Genomic DNA, 17,055 nt, shown 5'->3' with positions numbered 1-17,055 from the left:
AAAAAGAATTGCAAGAACGGTCTCGATCTCACCACCCTAGCCGTGATCGTCATGGACGGTGGTTACTTAGTAAGCCATCAGACCATGCCAACATGGCTGCCCTCGAGACCACTGATTACAGACGAATCAAAGCCAACGAGGCTTATCTAGAGACATAGTAGCGATTTGATATAGGTCACAAGGCAGATAAAAAAATCTGGCAGAGTTGCGCAGACACATACCGGCAATTGAGTTGAAAACCTCAATTCAATCGTAGCAGAGACATGTGTACGTCTAGATGTCTCCGGACATGGACTATATCCAACATACCTAGGAACCATCTACATATGGACAGAGGTCTCCTGAACTGACAACCCCTACCTGGTTCAGAGAGAATAGACCACCATGCGTGTCTAGGGGCCACAGTAACAGTGGAACAAAAGAAAATCGCTATGGTATCTCAACGACTAAATCACACCATCGATCTATGCGAAACAAAGCCCACTATACAGATCCGACACAATCAACACACAGCCCAGACCAGTGTAAACACAAACGCCTTCCCTCGGAGACTCCACGCTCTATCACACCGGTTTTAAATTGTATCCGAACCCGCGCTGGCGTACCCTGGTATGTACTGCTCTGCCTTGTTTCCAAAGTCTTATCCTGTTCGCCGGCGTGTTCAGAACTCTCGCGTCTAGCCCTCTTCAAACCCGTCCAGCTTATTGTTGCATCGATCCCTCGCCAGGGTTTGACGTCCGCTGCTGCTGGAACAGCCTCAACATACCCTTCCTGATGTCACTCAGCTCCGACTTCTGCTGCTGGACAATCTCCAGCAGGTTGTGGTATTTCCTCTGCCACTTTATCCCGTCATCGCCCCCTTCTTCGTCGTCGTCCTCGCCCCTTTCCGCCAGTTCGCTGTCGTCCTCTTCCCCTCGGCGTCCTCATCATCCCCCGTTGTGCCGAGTGTGTTATTTTCCTTGCTCTTTGTGCCTCTGTGACCTCTCCACTTGCCATGCGGCAGCGCAACGCGGATGCTGTAGGCACCCTTGACGTCCCCGAGTTGCAGCTCCCAATTGCAGTCGTACACGCTGGACCCGTCCCCGCCCACCGTCTTGTGCACTTTGACGCTCCTGCCGCTCCTGAGTAGGCCGCCGCCGATGAGCGCTGCCACGTTGATTAAGAACGTCTCGTTGCTGGCCGCGCCTTTCATAACGTCTTCGATGACTTGTTGGTAGATGCCTGCAGCCTCGTCGACGTTGCCTGCCGGAATCTGGGTACCGGTCGAGTCGAACCAGTCCGCTCCTACTATATCATATATGAAGAAAGATTCGAGCGCATCAAGGTTGGTTCGGTCGGTGGGGTCTGAGAACCGGATTCCCTTGCGGACTTCGGTTGCTTCTTGACGTTGAGATGATGGGCTTTGGCCTTGATCGAACTGTTGGGTCGTCGGAGCATATGTGAAAGGGTCATTTGGTGACATCGTGGTAGACACGCCTGGGAGGGAGTGCTGCTGCTGATAATGCTGATGGTGGTGTCGTGGTTGCTGTTGCTGCTCCTGAAGAGGGATATAATTATGATTTGCCGTCCCGAAGGCCTCCATAATTAGCGCATCTGTGCTCTGTGGGATTGCACCGAAGTTAGCATCATGATGACCTCTCATTGCCCTTCCGTTAATCATGACCACGGGCGGTGCGCCCGAGTTTCCTGGTGGCGTTGCAAGCCTGACCTCTGCACCTGCTCTTTCTGGCACCTGTAAGGAAAGCCGGCTTCGGGTAGGTCTCAGGGTCCGTGGATGGGGCTGGTCTTGCATCGACACATCAAAGGCAGTGTGTTGTTGGTTCATGATCAGGTTCGACTGAGGCTCGGAGGTCATCGAAACGGCAGGATGGTTAGGGCTCGCCGCCATCACTGGAGCTGGGATGTTAGGTGTCATGTGCGGAGAGACATGTTCGTATGTAGGACTGCTCTGGGCAGGGAAAGCATGAAATGGCGTGGCGTCGCTAGCTGAACTGGTGTTTTGGCGGTTCAAAGGAGGTCTTCCGCGTGTCTTTCCGGGGCCACCTGGACCGCCGCTCCTCCAAGCCGACGACACAACCTTCGCTCCATGTCGTTTGTTGGCTTTGGGCTTGCTTGGTGCAGCTGCGGGCTTAGTATCCCCAGTCTGGCCGGGCCAAAACCCATTCCCAGGTGAGGGCGTCATTGCAGAGTACGACTGTGCTGTTAATGGAGTTTGTGCGAAGCTCTCGCCCGCCCAGGTAGCCCCTGGAGTGCCTAAGTTCAAGTTCAATCGGGCGAACTGATCTTGAGATGGCGATGGAAAGACCACGGTTCCGACTGCTGCTCCGGGATGGGCAGGCCAGAGATCAAGCGGCTGAATGCCACCGCTGCCGCCGGTGCCACCTACTCCCATCTCTTCACCACCACTTTCAGTCCGTGGTCTCTGTGAGGGCGACCTGCTCGAATCTTCGTTCTCCGGTCGCTTCCTCCCCCTACGTGGCCTAATCTGTGGTAGAAGTGACCTCAAGGCCATGTCGTCCTCTGCTGCCACCCCATCACGGCCTTCTTCTAGTACTGGGTTCGGATCTGTGGGGATCTCCGTCCAGTATGGGTGAGGGTTGCCAAGAAGGTAGTCGAAGAAGGCATCAATATGCATCGAGTGCATCCACCGCTGCATCATATTAGTTGCTGCTGCTAGGATGCCGTCGGGCTCATACTCATTACCTTCAGCCGGACGGCGTATTGTTGGATCTTCTGCGCGCTCTGTCCCTTGTCCTGGTCCGGCGGGTCGACCCCTAGTTGCAATGCCAAATCTGCCCAGGTCTTGATTTCCTTCATTTGGAAGAGCCCTATCAACTCGAAGAGTGTGTAAGTGCTGAATGACTTGCCTCCGCTCTTTGGTGGGACCTTGAAGGCATCTCTCAAGACTGCGGTGTCGGTTTCTGGAGGGACACCCGGGTTACAGTAGAGGATGAACTGGGCATAGGCGTCGTCGATGGTCTCGGGCGTGACCTTCTTGTGCGGCAAGGCACGCCGGGTCGATGCTGGTCTTGGGGCAACATTTCTTGCGAGAAGGTGAGTGCCTGGATGATGCATCATGCCCATCCTAGGATTGGCATGTGCCTTTGATGCCGTTGCCAAGCATTCAAAGTGGTGTGAGGAGGGGAGAGGGCATGGACTCCAGTATGGCTGAGCAGTGAAGGGAGTTTGAAGACTTTGCTTATTCAGATGAGGCTGGCGCAGCGCACACATACGTCACGGAGGGCAGGCGAGGCTCGTATGGATGATGGTGTGAAAGATTTAGAAAGCACAACGGGGGAGCGCAAAGTAGTCATCCAGCTTTCTCGGCCGATAGAAGGGGGTGAGGGTCGGTCAAGATACCAGTAGCCTCGTGGATTTGAGGGATCGCTCAAGGCGAGCCTTCGGAGCCTCCTTTCCAGCCTAGGAGAGGTGAAGGATCAGCCTCGCTACGGCACATGAGATCCTGATGCCTAGTGGGCCACGGTCCAGTCTGGCTGTCTGGGGGTTACCGGGTAGGGCGCAAGAAATGCGAACGGAGGGCTGGCCCGAAAGCACAGCCACGGGATGACAGTACCGGTGCCAGACTAAGATCAGATCGGATCAGATCACATCAGACCTGATATTTGCAGCGCGGCAGCCCCTGATGATGGTCGGGGCAGACCTTTGGTGGCCATCGTGAGGGAACAATGTAGGTACCTGGGCGAGGAGGTAGCTGCTTCTGCCCGTAGACAGGTGCTGAACGGGAACGAGCCGGGCAGGCCTGACACGACAGAGGCGCAATGACTATGGGGTTTTCTGGATCTGATGGTTATCCTCCCTCACGGCTCTCTGGGGACCCCAGGTCGAAGGCCTGTTGGCCGAGGCGAGGAAGGGCCTCTCTGCAACCAGACCGCGCAAGTCGTTCCCTAGCAGTTGATGAGGGCGCCAACAAGCGTTGTAAGACGGTAAGAAAAGGGATGACTGTTGGGTGCCATCAGATCAGATCTGGGCCGATCTGATCAGGTTGAGCGAGTCCTTTGTTAAGCTACAAGACAAGACGAAGACAGCATGAGCTCGTTGATTCTCCTGGACCTCGACGTGACATGCAGAATATGACATGAGCACTTCTCGGTTTCAGCCAGGAGTGCAGATAGATTGTCTAGTCAACCCAGGGCCAGAAAGACGCAGGCCGAAGGTTGTGGTCGGCGAGAGGACCAACCACGCGTCGTGTCTAAGTGTCTGCCTGTCGCTTCCTCTGTGGATCTCACAGTAGCCTGGCTGTCATCTGCAGGGTAGTTCCCAGCGCGGATAGCGGCAGGTAAGGTCACCAGCCTACCTAGGCAACTTGTTCTCGAAATAGCAATGACAGCAGGGGAAAGGGGCCATTCTCTGGAGTCCGGACAGGTGTTCCTGGGATGTCAAGCTCTGGCTTATTGTTCCCCGATGGGGGTTAATGACTGATAATTGATGACCGATGACACGAGGGTGTCGCCCAACACCAAGGAGGTGAGCTCGCGAACGGGCGAGTGAGCATCCAGCACGCAGCGAGTGGCTAGGTAATCGCCAAGCAGTCCGAGGCGAGGGCACACTGTGGGAGCGAGCAAGGCGGGCCGGATGTGTGCGAGGTGAGGCCCAGGAGAGGTCGAGGGCATGGACGGATGAGGATATCGCACAAGACAGGACAAGACAATAGACACGACACAACGCAATAGTTTGCAGTCCAGCGCCGCTCCTTGCAGCCCATCGCAGCTCACCCGCTACACCGCCACGCCTGCAATTCCAGCCATGTCGACGATGCCACGCCACGTGGAGAAGGGCGGCGGCCATGACGGGGGCCAAGTGCGACAGCCCGGACCCGGCCTGTTGGACAGTCTCTCCCACTGATGCCCTGGAGTGGACGGCTCGGCCGTCAGCCCAGAGAACTGAGGCGGCAGGCCGTGTCATCACCAACCAAGAGCGCTCGCGGGTGGTTAGGAGCGGGCGTGGGCGGGCATGAGCGAAGAGTGGGCGGGAAGAGTGGGCAGTGGGCAGCGGACAAGCAGGAGTAGGAGCTGGAGCTGCAGTTGGGAAATCCTTCGGCGGGCAGCTCTGGGAGGTGACTCGTTGACACGGACTGGCACCTGCTCCTTCCAAGGCGAAACGGCTGAGCGGGAAGCAGCAAGTGTGAGGTTTCCTTGCCGAAGGATTGACGGTGCAGCCGGGGAACCACCAACGCACGCACGCACCCGCGCACCCACGCACCCACATGCGCACCCTCGCTCCTGCTGTTGTCGCCGGTGACGTTTTATTCTATCTATTACTTAGGACGCCATTTATCCAATTTGGTCGAGTCACTTCATCGGTCCAGCGAGCAGTCAACCCGCGCAACCAGAAAGAACCCTGCCCGAGCCTGCCCGCATGGACCATGGACAGCACCGGCACCACCAACGGACATGCGCTGTGTGCACGGGTTGCATCCTGCCAAACTTCTCAGCCAGGTCTGATCGCGTTGGCCGTGGGAGACCGCGTCTGAGGATGGGTGTTGGGCCTCTGCTCCCCCTTCTCTCGCAACACACGTTGGAAACCCCCAGGCCTTTCGAGGTCGCTCTGCCCGGGTGCTCGGTCATCCGTCGACAAGAAGAAGGGTCACTGAGACACGACGAGTGCGGGCCATACCAGATGCACTGCACCGTGCAGGAGGCCATCACCACTGATCCGCTGCTCTGGCTGGCTGGCTGGGCTGGGTGGCACGGCGTTGGAGAAGCGCGACGGCCGCCATGCCCGCCATGCCCGCCATGGAAGCGTGCGTGGTTCTGGAAACTCGGGGCAGCCGGCTGATCCTGATCCTTGGAGTCCGTGGCGGGGCTGAAGAGTCGTGTCTCTACTTACTGCACCGTACAGAGTCGTACTGTGCATCGTGTTGCTGGGGCTGAACCAGCTTACTGTAATGCGGCAGCGCTTTGGAATCCCAACAGGCTGGGTCGGCAGATGCCAACCGAGAACGAGAACGGGCCCGAGACAGTCAAGTGCCGCCCATCAGTCATCGTCATCAGAGAGAGCCTGCAGCTGGCTGTCAGATGCCAACTGAACCAACTGATCTCGGACGGCAGACATGTCATTAAGCAGACGCCCGGCAAAGTTCGGCGGTTCGGGGACCTGTCCCAGCCTGCTGGGTCCTGGCGCGCAACCACTGCCGTGCCGTTGCTGCACTCGGACCTCGGCTGATTTGCATTGCTCAGACGCCGGTTCGCTGGGTCAACTGATTGACTGACCACTGCTATGCCACGCCATGCCTGCGTCTCCGCATTCAACGGCGACGACATGAACGAAGACATCAACTAGCCCTTGCCCTGTCTCATCTGAACATACCAAAACACCCATCACTCTTCGGCATTGGAGTGTATCACCCGCACAGCTCACCAAGAACAAATCAACAAAATGGCACCTGCTGCATCCAAGCCCGTGATACCACAAAACGACAATGTCGCCCACGCTCTCGCCGGTGCTGGTGGCGGAATTCTGTCCATGGTCCTCACGTACGTGCCTCTTCTGTGCATTCGTCTTATCCAGCTCCAGATCGTGGCATGGATGGTAGCTGACTTGCCTCCCTGCTCCCAGCTACCCTCTGATCACCCTTTCCACCCGCGCCCAGGTCGAGTCCAAGCGCGCCGACTCGACCTTCCTGAAAGCCGTTCGCCAAATCACCGCTCGTGAAGGCATCTCCGGCCTCTACGCAGGGCTCGACTCGGCCTTATTCGGCATCTCGGTGACCAACTTCGTCTATTACTACTGGTACGAATGGACCCGCGCCTTCTTCGAGAATGCCGCCGAGAAGGCCGGCCGAGCGTCCAAGAAGCTCACGACAGTTGAGAGCATGATTGCTGGCGCTTTGGCCGGTTCTGCTACCGTCATCATCACGAACCCAATCTGGGTCATCAACACGCGCATGACCACACGGAAACATCAGGCCGAGGAGGGCGAGAAGGAGACGCTTCCGGGAGGAAGCACAAAGCCCATCAAGGCGCCCTCGACCATCGGAACACTCCTCTCGCTTCTAAAGAAGGAAGGCCCGACGGCGCTATTTGCGGGCGTGCTCCCGGCCCTGGTCCTCGTCATCAACCCCATCCTGCAGTACACGCTCTTTGAGCAGCTCAAGAACGTGGTGGAGAAGCGCCGGCGGGTGACCCCCACGGTAGCCTTCTTCCTGGGCGCGCTGGGCAAGCTGTTCGCCACGAGCATCACGTACCCGTACATCACAGTCAAGTCACAGGCCCATGTCGCGGGCGGCAGTGGGGAGGGCGGCGACAAGAAGGAGGGTATGTCAGGCGCCATCAGGAGGATCGTCAAGGAGGAGGGCTACGCCGGCTTGTACAAGGGCATCGGCCCCAAGGTCACGCAGAGCGTCCTCACGGCCGCGTTCCTCTTTGCGTTCAAGGACGTCCTCTACGAGCAGACAGTAAGACTGCGACAGCGTTCAGCGACTAGGGCGCTGGCTTGAATGTTGTGCCGGCGGTGTATACTGCGTCGGTACTCGGGAAGCCAGGCAGATGACCAGCAAACGCGTTCACTTTCCGAGGGTGTGCTAGTTCGACCCGTTGCATTTTCTTCTCCCTTTCAGCCGCGTGACATGTGATTCAAAAACGAAAATAGGGTCAATGGGTTCGGCTTGGCAGGGGTTAACCGGGAATTTAGCATGTGATTGTTTAGATTCGGGTGGTGACGGCTACGGGAATCCACCAACCCTGGTCCCCTGAGCAGGGGCCGATGTGCGGTACATGAGTCTGCTTGATTGTGCCTGCGCTGTACCAGAATAACGATGAGACGAAGTGGAATTTGAGGCTCCAATGCAAACTCATGGAGCGCCGAGTGCCGTCTATTGTGATGTGATTGATGTCTAGGCCCATCACGCTGCGGACCCCTTCGCAGCAGCACCGCTCTTCACCGTGATCTTGGGCACAATCCACCATTCGTGGTACCCCTTGTCCGGGCCCAGGATCTCAACAGGGGCTTCGATGTCCTCGCCCCTGTCGCGTGCGTCGAAGACCTTCCTCAGCGCCGTGGTGGCCAGGCCGGCCTGAATAACGCTCTTGAAACCGTTCCTCGTGCCGGCGAGCCAGCGGCCGTAGGTGCCCTCGCCGGCGGCGAAGGCCTCCTTCTCGTCGAACTTGGTCAGGAGCTCGTAGCCCTTCTTGGCGCCGGTGACGGCGGCCTCGGCCTGCTCCAGCAGCGCGCGGTCGCCCTTGTCGGGCTGTCGGGCCGAGTGGGCAAAGTCGGCAAAAGTGGGCAGCTCGGGAAGCTCGACGGGCAGGAAGGGCCGCATGCGGATCTCGTAGCGCAGGGAGTCGGACGAGTACGGGCGCGGCGGCGGCGAGGCCAGCCCGAGCCGGTCGTAGACCAGCGTGTACACCGAGGCCAGCGCGTCGGCCAGCTCCCACGTCACGGCGGCGTCGAGGATCGTTGCGCGCAGGTACGACAGCGACCGCGTCACCTGCGCCTCCTGGCTGGCCGTGAAGGACGACGGCCTCGCCCGCAGGTCGTTGAGCGTGCGCACCGCGAAGGCCTTGATGCGCTCGGCGTGCGCGGCCCGCGTGCGCGCGAGGTAGCTAAGGTACCAGTACATGCCGCCCAGCTCGTCCGGCTGGTAGACCTCAAGCTCGAAGCCGAGCTGCACGATCCACTCCATAAGCCGCAGCTTGTACAAGTACGCCCAGCTCGACAGCGGCAACGAGAAGGTCGGGCTGGCCGCGCCAGACCCGAACGGCTGGTACAGCATCGGCTTCTCGTCCAGCGCCACCTGTAGCAGCTGGTCCAGCTCCTCGGCATCGGCCTGCACCGCCTCCCAGTCCTGGATGGCGTGGCACAGGGTGCGCCGCACGCGGCAGCGATTCTGGCAGAACGCGCGGAACACGTCTAGGTATGACTGGGCCGCCCGCTGCCGGAAGATCTCCATCTGGTGGGCGATCGCAAAGCGCGGGTCGTTGGGGCTCTCGACCTTGTCATTAGCAGGATCGAGGAGCCTGCTGCAGGGGAGGACGACGATGGACAGGTCGTCATCGAATACCTGACGGATGCTGAGGCAGCCTAGCAAAATCATATCTTTGAAGAGGTAGTTTTGCAACAGCGTGCGGATGTATACCAGCGGCTGCGGCTTCTTGGCCTGGAAAGATAAAACAAAGTTCTGGTTCTCTGTGTTAGCCAACCCTCTGTCGACCGCACCGTATGCCGTAACTCACCAGCAGGCTTTGTGAATCTGAATACTTGAGGACATCAGTGACCTCAATGCCGTCTACGAACAGGCGCTTGAGATTCGAGTATGTGTCCTCAAAGCTGAGCTGGACAATCGGCCGGGGTGGCATCGTGCTGGCCAGCCGCCGCTGAAGTTTTGCGCTGAAGCATTCGGCGACAGGTGTGCCGAGATGATGAGACCTGTTAATGGGCTCCAGGATGGACTTCATCTGGATCCATGGTGTCTTTAAGGACTCTGGGTGGCTCCTCAGCTCAGAGAGCTCTATCGCACGCAGGAATGCATATCTCAGCTCCAGACGGAAGTCTAATGCTTCTACAATCTCCTGTCCTATGTCATGCTGGTGGCTGCGGAGGAGGCGACGGGCCTCCTGCAACACATCCCTTATCTCCTCCCTGTCGATGTTATCAAGGAGGGAGCGATGGTAAGTATTTGTGACAAAGTCCTCCTCCTGTCTCACATATCAGCCGGCGCACATGGTCTGCAGACGTCGCGTTCGTTGGCTCACCTCGTAGTAGTGCTCAAACTTGATACGCTCGTTCACGTACCAACATGCCTTTAGCAGACCCAGGCAGTATGCCCTGAGGACCGAGAGCATCGGGTCCTTATGGACAAAGTCCTCGGCGTTGCGGGTGAAGTGAGCCTCCTGAATCACAACAGGCTGCGGCATCATGATGGCCTCTAGATAGACGCTGGTGAAAAGGGTCTGGGACAAGGGATACCCCAAATGCCACGCGACCTGTGTCGAGATCAGCTACGAGGCTGCCTGTGCTGGGAAGACGAAGGCCTGACGCACCTCATGGCAAAGAAGTTGGTCGATGATACCCAGCACCTCTTTCGGGAGCAGTGGGCGTGTCACATCGTAGTCGTCGTCCAGAGACTCGCCTGCTGCAAGGCATCCACTGTCCATCTTCGGGTCCATGATCTATCACGGGTGAGGGGGTAAGTGTCAGGTGCAAAGGCCGCTACGGACAGACAGGCAGGAAGTACCTCAAGGGCCCCGACGGACTCGAACAGCGTGAAGAAGCCATCCTTGACCAGCTCGCCCGGCTCGAGCGCTATGGAACGGTCAGTGAGAGGACGAGACCGTAGTGTGAGCTGGTTTGGGTGCTCACTATTAGAAGCTGTGATAAACTTCTTCGTAATATCCGTGGTTATGATGGCCTCACTGGTGATCTTGGGCGGTGGGGGCTCATCGTCCAGGTCTGATAGGCCTTGCTGGTTCAGCGAGAGGCCCAGAAACTCTAAGCTTCGTCAGAGGATACGCGATGCTTATAATGCGTGGGGGGGGGGGCCTCCGGGCTGGGGATAGATCCACACCTCTGGACATCCCGGAATCGTCCACCGTCATCATATTGCCTCGTCGAGATCCGCTGTCACTGAAGGCCGACTGGAATCATTCATCGATGCGGCACGGCAACGGGGAACACAGACTGGCTTTTGTTGGGAATGGCGCAAGTGCAGCTCACGGTGCAGTGCAGTGCAGCACAGGTGGCCAGGCCTAATCGACCAAGGTTCAAGTTCAAACGACCTCGGATCGTGTCGGGCAGAGATTTGACGACTGTTCCCCGGAGTTCCACCGTAACTCAACAATCATGCATCAGAGTGCACGCGCCTTGCTCCGGTGACTGGTGGGCCTGGGTGATTTCTGACCTGAAGGAAAAAGACATATCGCATTGTAGAGGTTGAAGTTAGTATTCGCATAGGGCGGGCTAAGACGGTTTGCTAGTGTCCGTTTTGCTGCCCGCCGCTTCTACGGCAGTGCCTTGGGTGGTCAGGATGGTAGTTGCTGATGGCACTGCGGTTCATTTTACAGCACATTTTATGCCTCTAAGGCGACAACGTTGGTGGTTATCAAGTGTCAATTGGCTCGTCTCAATGATTTGCCATATGATACACCCAGTCTACGCATCCATATTGACCCCCGGGCACGTCTCTCCTGAAGTTGTTGGGAGCATCACGTCGTGCCTCGATCTCTATGCGTGCAACGTCCCGAACCCCATCTCACAGTTGCTTCCTCCCATATCCCTTATGACGAAGATCCAGCGTTCTCGGCCAGGGCCGCATTCGCCTGCGCAAGGTTCTGGTTCTCGCCCTGCTTGCCGTTCTGCCATCCCGCGGTCAATCAGCCTCCGTCTGCCTCGGATGCCCGATGCTTCCCGGTGTTGCAGGTTCAACTCACCTCCCACTTTGCGAATCGCAGGTCCATGTCTCCCCGGCGCTCGGCGGCGAGCCGCTTGTCGTCCTTCAGGCTTCGGCGCACGACGCGGCCGGCGACGGCGAGGTAGCGGTTGTAGCTGCACAGTCGGAAGAAACGCCCCGTCAGTCTCCGAAAGTGGCGCGGGCAATCGGCGGGTGCAGATCTGGTAGGCTTGTCAATCGGTACTCACCTGAGGCCTGCGGCTTTCCACGCGAACGTCATCTTGGCTGATTGTTTGTGGGGTTGAGGATGAACGGGTTTCTTGGGGTGGAAGGTGGTGACGGCGATTCCAAGGTCCGCGACAAAACAGCTCAAGCGAACGACCCAGCCGGAGAGCTACGGACGGGATCGGGCCTTAGTCATCACGTGACACCCAATCCAGCACCCATCTCTACTTGCTCTGCTCCCACGCTGCATGGATAAGTCGTCGCAATGAGAATTTGATAAACCACTCGGGCTCTTTCCCCCCTTTTTTTCAATCATGGCAATTCTGCGAACAAAGTGAAATTTTGCGATGCTCCTGTCTAGAAAAGTGCTATATTCACAGAGCCTCTTGGCACGTCTACAACGGCTTGGACTGTTGATACATTTTTCCCATCCCCCCAACTGATGCGTGTAATGAACTAGGATTCTATACCTTGAGGCCAATCTCCTCTGCGTATGGGAGCACGTATAGGTCTCCCGCTGCTGCCACCGTCGCCTTGCCGTCCAACAATGCCTTCGCCGCCTGAGGTGGAAAGCGTTAGTACAATCAACAATATGAGCCGGGAGGCTGCGGGAACTTACCGCCTTGACCTTCTCGGCAGTCACTGCCTCGTAGCCCTTCAGAGCCTCCGCGACCTGGAAGATCTTTCCGCCGTGGATCAGGCTGTTGCCCGCGGAGACGATACCAGTGCCAGTCAGCTCGTTCTGGGACAGCAGGTCGAACTTGGCCTTGGCAATAGCCTTGGACAGGATCTCCTTCGTGACGCCAGACTCGGCAACGCTCTTGAGGGCCTTGACGGCCTCCTCCGCACCCTTCCTTACTGCGCCAGAGCTACCGGTGATCTGGATGGTCAGGAGACCGGCGTCGGTGTAGGCCAGGTTCTTGGCCATGATGGTAGAGCCGGGCGCGGCAGCGGAGGCCTTGGAGAGGAGGCTGAAACCGGGAGACCACTTGATGCTGGACTGGCCGCCGAGGAGGGCAGTCAGGACGGCGACGTCGGCCTTGTCGGAATGCAGGTTGTGGCCGGGGAAGGCAAGGATCAGAGCGTTGGAGCCGGCCAGAGACGTCCGCTGCTCGCCACCGTGGTACTTGGTGGCCTCGCTGAACAGCTGCAGGGGGCTGGAAGCCGACGCGGGAACGTCCCTGAAGAAGGGCTCGATCCACTTGGACAGGCTCGCCTGGCTGGCACCATCGGCAACGATGGCAATGTTGGGCTTGGTGTAGACGGTCTCGGCGAAAGCGGCGATGGAGTTCTCGTTCAGGTAGGGGCCCAGGGTCGTCGAAGTCGATGGGTAGATCGAGGAACCGAGGCCCTTGTGGAAGGCGACGGAGTGGGCGTTGTCGAGGGCCTGGCCCAGGGCGTCATTGGTGAGCTTGCCCTGCTTCAGGTGCACGATCCTCTCGATCTCCTCCTGGAACTCGTGGGCTGGGCACAGAAGCGTTAGATAGGTACCCTTCCTCGAAACATCATCGAGTGTAAGAAGCCCACTCACTCGTGTATCTCGTCTTGGTGATGACCTCACCGAGGAGCTCAGTGAAGTAAGGCAGGTCATCCCGCAGGAAGGCAGCCTCCACCACGAGAGCCTCTCGCGTGTGATATGCAGTCAATTGGCCTCCCAAAAGCTCAGACTCTCTTGTGATCCTCAGGGCCGACCGTCTGTCGGTGTTCTGCATACAGGACAACAAATTAGCTCATCCCTCGGCTCGCGTCGCGGGCTTTGGGTCGTGAGTTGACTCGCCTTGAAGGCAAACTCCTCGAGTCCAACCGACAGGCCAGGCAGCGGCTGGTACCTGGTGCCGGCCTTTGCGACGACGGCGATGCGGGCGGTGGGGCCTCGGGGGTCGCGGCTGGCGACCTTGATGCCGTTGATGTCTGCCGACTCGTAGGATGCGGTCTCGGTGGAAGCAGCGGCGGCGGCGTACCCGCGTCGCTGGGCGAGGCTGGCGCAGTCCTGCCGGCGGAGGGCAAGACGGGCTCCCCTCGTCAGAGCTGATCGGCCGATCATGATGTGAGGGGTGGGTGGTGGGTGTGTCAATTGACGGGCTTTGGTGTCTGCGACCGATTGACGGGACCTGTTCTGGCAGGAAACGAAGCTTTCGAGATTGACCCGACCCGGGAAGCCAGCAAGAAATTCCGGTTCGCTCCGGCCTAAGCAGCAACCTCTGGGCTCGGATTGGCTGGAGGGCGGCTTAAGTGCACCGGGGGGCTTCCAACTCACCCTGTTTGATGGGTTGGCAAACTTCAACGACTGGCCTCGAAGTTGCTTTAAATTGACAAAACGTGAAGTCGGTTAATTTGTCTGAGACTCTGGTCATCGGAGACACAGAGGCAATACTTCGTGCTTGGGTCACTGGCCAGACGATCGTGTGGTGGGATGGCATCTGCCTAACAAATGTTGCTATTATAAACCCACCAGGCCTACCAAGGCATGCAGTCATTGACTACAGCGCTAGGTAGGCAGAAGAGGCACAGCCTCACCTGGACAACATTTTCCTTTCCCTTTTTGCTTTTCTTTCAATGACATCTCCTTGGAAGAGCAACTATCGACTCATTCATCTACATGTATCCGTATATATATACTTGCACACACAAGTTGGCTTGTAAACGTGGTGCTTAGAGAAACGGTATAGGTGAACTCGGCATTATTGCTTTCTCCTTCTCGAGGACTTGCACCGAGATATCTACATGCAAAATTGAAATCCTCAAGTGCCAGGTGCTCTCTTCAAAACAAATTCCTGAGACCGTTTTCACAGGGTGGACTGAAGCAGAGGGCCAAATCTTGAGTTGGCGGATTGTGCATTCTGTGTCAAGGCAGAGGCCGCTGGGTCGTACGTTTCAATGTTCAGGCACGACTTGTACCCAGGTACGTACCCCGTTGGACCCCAACTCGTGGAGCTCGAGGCTCCAACGAGTCACCGGCGACGCACATGGAGGGGCAGTCAAGTCGCATGCGACTCATTCGCAAATTTGTCGTTACCCACCGGCCAAAATTTCCTGCTACAGCTTCACCACCCGAGTTCCCTTTTGGATACCATTGTACCTGGAGACAGCTGCCTCTTTCTTCGTTCGTCAATCACGAACCCTCCTGACATTACCAAATGACTCCACGGTAGCATTAAAGGCCAACTTGGGATAGTGAGAGGATCTCAAGCGGCCGCACCTCCAGCATCCACCCATCTCCGCCCGCATCTTCAACCCCCCCATTTGCCTGTTGCGATGCAGGTGGTAAGTGAAACGCCCCCACCAGCTGGCCACGAGAGCTTCGGGGACACACACTGACAACCTGGCGCGCAGACCAAAAGCCTTGCTGAGCTGTGCGCTCTTCTCGTCGACGATGTCTATGGCGAACTGCCATCCGTACGTTCATCCGTCGCAAATCGTGCACCTCTCCCAGTGGAGGGCACATTGCGGTCGGACATATGGCTGACACCTCTCACAGCGCATCTTTGCAGCCCTCATGAACAAGGGCCGATCATCCATTCCACAGCTGATCCAGTACACCTCGCTCACCACACGGCAACTTCGCCATGGACTCGTTGTACTCGTGCAGAACAACCTCTTATATTGGAAAATCGAATCCGGCCACGCCATTTACGCGCCGAACGTCGACGCTGCCTATAATATTGTTCGCATCGGCAAGATACTGGACATGATCGGTGCGGTATACGGCGAAGAAGAGAAGGAAGTCGCTCAGAACTTGCTGAGTATGGGTCACGCCAAGGTCGAAGATCTCAGGGACGCCTACCAAGCCAAGTTCAAGCAAGCGACCCGGCACGCGACGGCCGTGAACGGAGATGCGACTCACGACGACGACGAGGTGGACGACTCTGGCGAAGTCATGAAGGATAGCAAAACTGGGCTGTACGTCAAATCGCTGGAGCAGCTCGACGATGTCCTTTGCCGGCTGATTCAGGCCGAGCTGGTCGGCACGGTCACCGAAGAATCTTTCAGGAGCTTGGAAGACAGGTACAAAGCCCTCGAAGACGAGATCATCAAGACCTTCTTCGCCGGAGGCGTCCGTGGTGCCAAAGGCAAAAGAGGACTATGCCAGCAGGAGAGCCAAGCGACTGCGAGAAGTGCGAGACGAGCCGCTCAGCCTCAAGGGCCAACTTCAATCCAAACTTTCCGTGAGCAAGCGGAGAAAGCTCTCAGGCTGGAGCTACACAAACGGCGGTGGTGCCTCCGAAAGCGACTTGATCATCGATGTAGGTTGCTCTTGACGGGCTTGTATTGAGCACAGCTGATCTTGTTTAAGGGGGATATTGCCCTGCGTGTCAACTACGAGAAGTGCGCCGTAGAGCTCCGCAACCAACAGCTCGTCCACGTCGTTTCTGAGGTCTATGGAGAAACTACCGCCGAGGTCTATGCGAGTCTTCTGCAGCAACTCAGCAAAAAGATATCCAGATGCCGAGCGGACCCAGACATCGACATTGACGATGATGAAGAGTATCCGCATGGCCGTCGAGTCTCTACGAATGAGGTCTACGACAATTTGAGCCCATCGCTTGATGTTTCCGCTGGCATTGGCAAGGTGGGCGCCAAGGCAACCGACCGCAAGAGTGCAAACCAGATTCAGGAACACCCGCCTGACATGAAGAAACCTCCTGTCGACGAGGCCGAGGTTGAAGGCGAGGCAAGTTCTGATGAAGACGACATGGAGGTAGAAGAGCCTGAAAGCCATACTGTCGAGGATGCCGATGAAGGTGTGGACGTCAAGCCGTTCACTAACGGTGCGAATGGGACAAAGGAGACCAAAGTCAAGTTCAATGACAACGGGCCAGCGAAGCTTTCTCGGAAGGAGCACTTCCGCCAACACCTTTTGCTGTTATGTGAAAGCCAGCAAAAATTCCTCCGTCACTGCGCCATGGAGCAGTGGACCGTCGATTTCGAGCCGCTTATGCGAGCATTGCAGCAGATTGAGCTAGACACCGTGATTGAGCGCAGCGTCGGCCAGAGCGGGCTTCGACTAGTGCGCATACTCCGACGCGTTGGCAAGATGGACGAGAAGACACTGCCGAGCTTGGCCCTCATGTCCAAGGGGGAGGTCCAGAAACTGATGCTCAAAATGCAGATGTTTGGATATGTGGACATGCAGGAAGTTCCCCGAGACAACAACCGGTCCGCCAGCCGCACCCTATTCTTGTACTGGACGGACACGGGCCGCGGCCTCGACCGCCTTCTCGACAATACCTACAAGGCGATGCTTCGGTGTCTGCAGCGGCTCGAGGTCCAACGAGAGATGGAGCGAGAGGTTCTCGACACGGTCAAACGGGACGACGTCCGTGGTCGGGAGAAGGAGCTGCTGGAGGGCCGGTTCTACAACCGGTTCGTCCGCATCTCGGAGATACAGGAGAAACTCCTGGCTCAGGTTGCGAGACTGGATAGCCTTGTTGGCACCCTGCGGGATTTCTAATTGCCAACGGGTTTAGGGCAAATTGCATGAACGG

At 57.5% G+C, this 17,055-nt stretch overlaps 6 protein-coding genes across 6 annotated transcripts; 3 read left to right on the top strand and 3 right to left on the bottom strand.

Annotated features, from left to right (window-relative positions):
* Positions 1-841: 841 nt before the first annotated feature.
* On the bottom strand, positions 842-3,075 carry INS49_011851 (uncharacterized protein; the record flags this gene model as incomplete). Its single annotated transcript, XM_043172560.1, has 4 exons — positions 842-1,600; positions 2,160-2,199; positions 2,436-2,650; positions 2,704-3,075. The coding sequence occupies 4 exons, from the start codon at positions 3,073-3,075 to the stop codon at positions 842-844; spliced, it is 1,386 nt and encodes a 461-aa protein (XP_043024305.1).
* Positions 3,076-5,735: 2,660 nt separating this feature from the next.
* On the top strand, positions 5,736-6,183 carry INS49_011850 (uncharacterized protein; the record flags this gene model as incomplete). Its single annotated transcript, XM_043172559.1, has 2 exons — positions 5,736-5,853; positions 5,915-6,183. The coding sequence occupies 2 exons, from the start codon at positions 5,736-5,738 to the stop codon at positions 6,181-6,183; spliced, it is 387 nt and encodes a 128-aa protein (XP_043024304.1).
* A 213-nt stretch (positions 6,184-6,396) lies between these two features.
* On the top strand, positions 6,397-7,456 carry INS49_011849 (uncharacterized protein; the record flags this gene model as incomplete). Its single annotated transcript, XM_043172558.1, has 2 exons — positions 6,397-6,494; positions 6,577-7,456. 2 exons carry the CDS (start codon positions 6,397-6,399, stop codon positions 7,454-7,456), a joined length of 978 nt encoding a protein of 325 aa, XP_043024303.1.
* A 405-nt stretch (positions 7,457-7,861) lies between these two features.
* INS49_011848 (uncharacterized protein) lies at positions 7,862-10,556 on the bottom strand (the record flags this gene model as incomplete). The annotated part of the gene is made up of 7 exons (XM_043172557.1): positions 7,862-9,136; positions 9,192-9,653; positions 9,711-9,941; positions 9,999-10,127; positions 10,193-10,260; positions 10,318-10,446; positions 10,523-10,556. 7 exons carry the CDS (start codon positions 10,554-10,556, stop codon positions 7,862-7,864), a joined length of 2,328 nt encoding a protein of 775 aa, XP_043024302.1.
* A 675-nt stretch (positions 10,557-11,231) lies between these two features.
* On the bottom strand, positions 11,232-13,613 carry INS49_011847 (uncharacterized protein; the record flags this gene model as incomplete). The annotated part of the gene is made up of 7 exons (XM_043172556.1): positions 11,232-11,309; positions 11,385-11,499; positions 11,593-11,738; positions 12,040-12,129; positions 12,189-13,033; positions 13,101-13,275; positions 13,374-13,613. 7 exons carry the CDS (start codon positions 13,611-13,613, stop codon positions 11,232-11,234), a joined length of 1,689 nt encoding a protein of 562 aa, XP_043024301.1.
* Positions 13,614-14,824: 1,211 nt separating this feature from the next.
* On the top strand, positions 14,825-17,021 carry INS49_011846 (uncharacterized protein; the record flags this gene model as incomplete). Its single annotated transcript, XM_043172555.1, has 5 exons — positions 14,825-14,833; positions 14,903-14,965; positions 15,048-15,630; positions 15,686-15,813; positions 15,864-17,021. 5 exons carry the CDS (start codon positions 14,825-14,827, stop codon positions 17,019-17,021), a joined length of 1,941 nt encoding a protein of 646 aa, XP_043024300.1.
* Between the last annotated feature and the right edge of the window lie 34 nt (positions 17,022-17,055).

This window comes from Diaporthe citri (assembly GCF_014595645.1).
Source record: "Diaporthe citri strain NFHF-8-4 chromosome Unknown scaffold_5, whole genome shotgun sequence".
In the NCBI taxonomy this organism is placed as follows: domain Eukaryota; kingdom Fungi; phylum Ascomycota; class Sordariomycetes; order Diaporthales; family Diaporthaceae; genus Diaporthe; species Diaporthe citri.
Note: the sequence above shows the minus strand (reverse complement) of the source record. Positions and strands in the feature narration are given on the sequence as shown.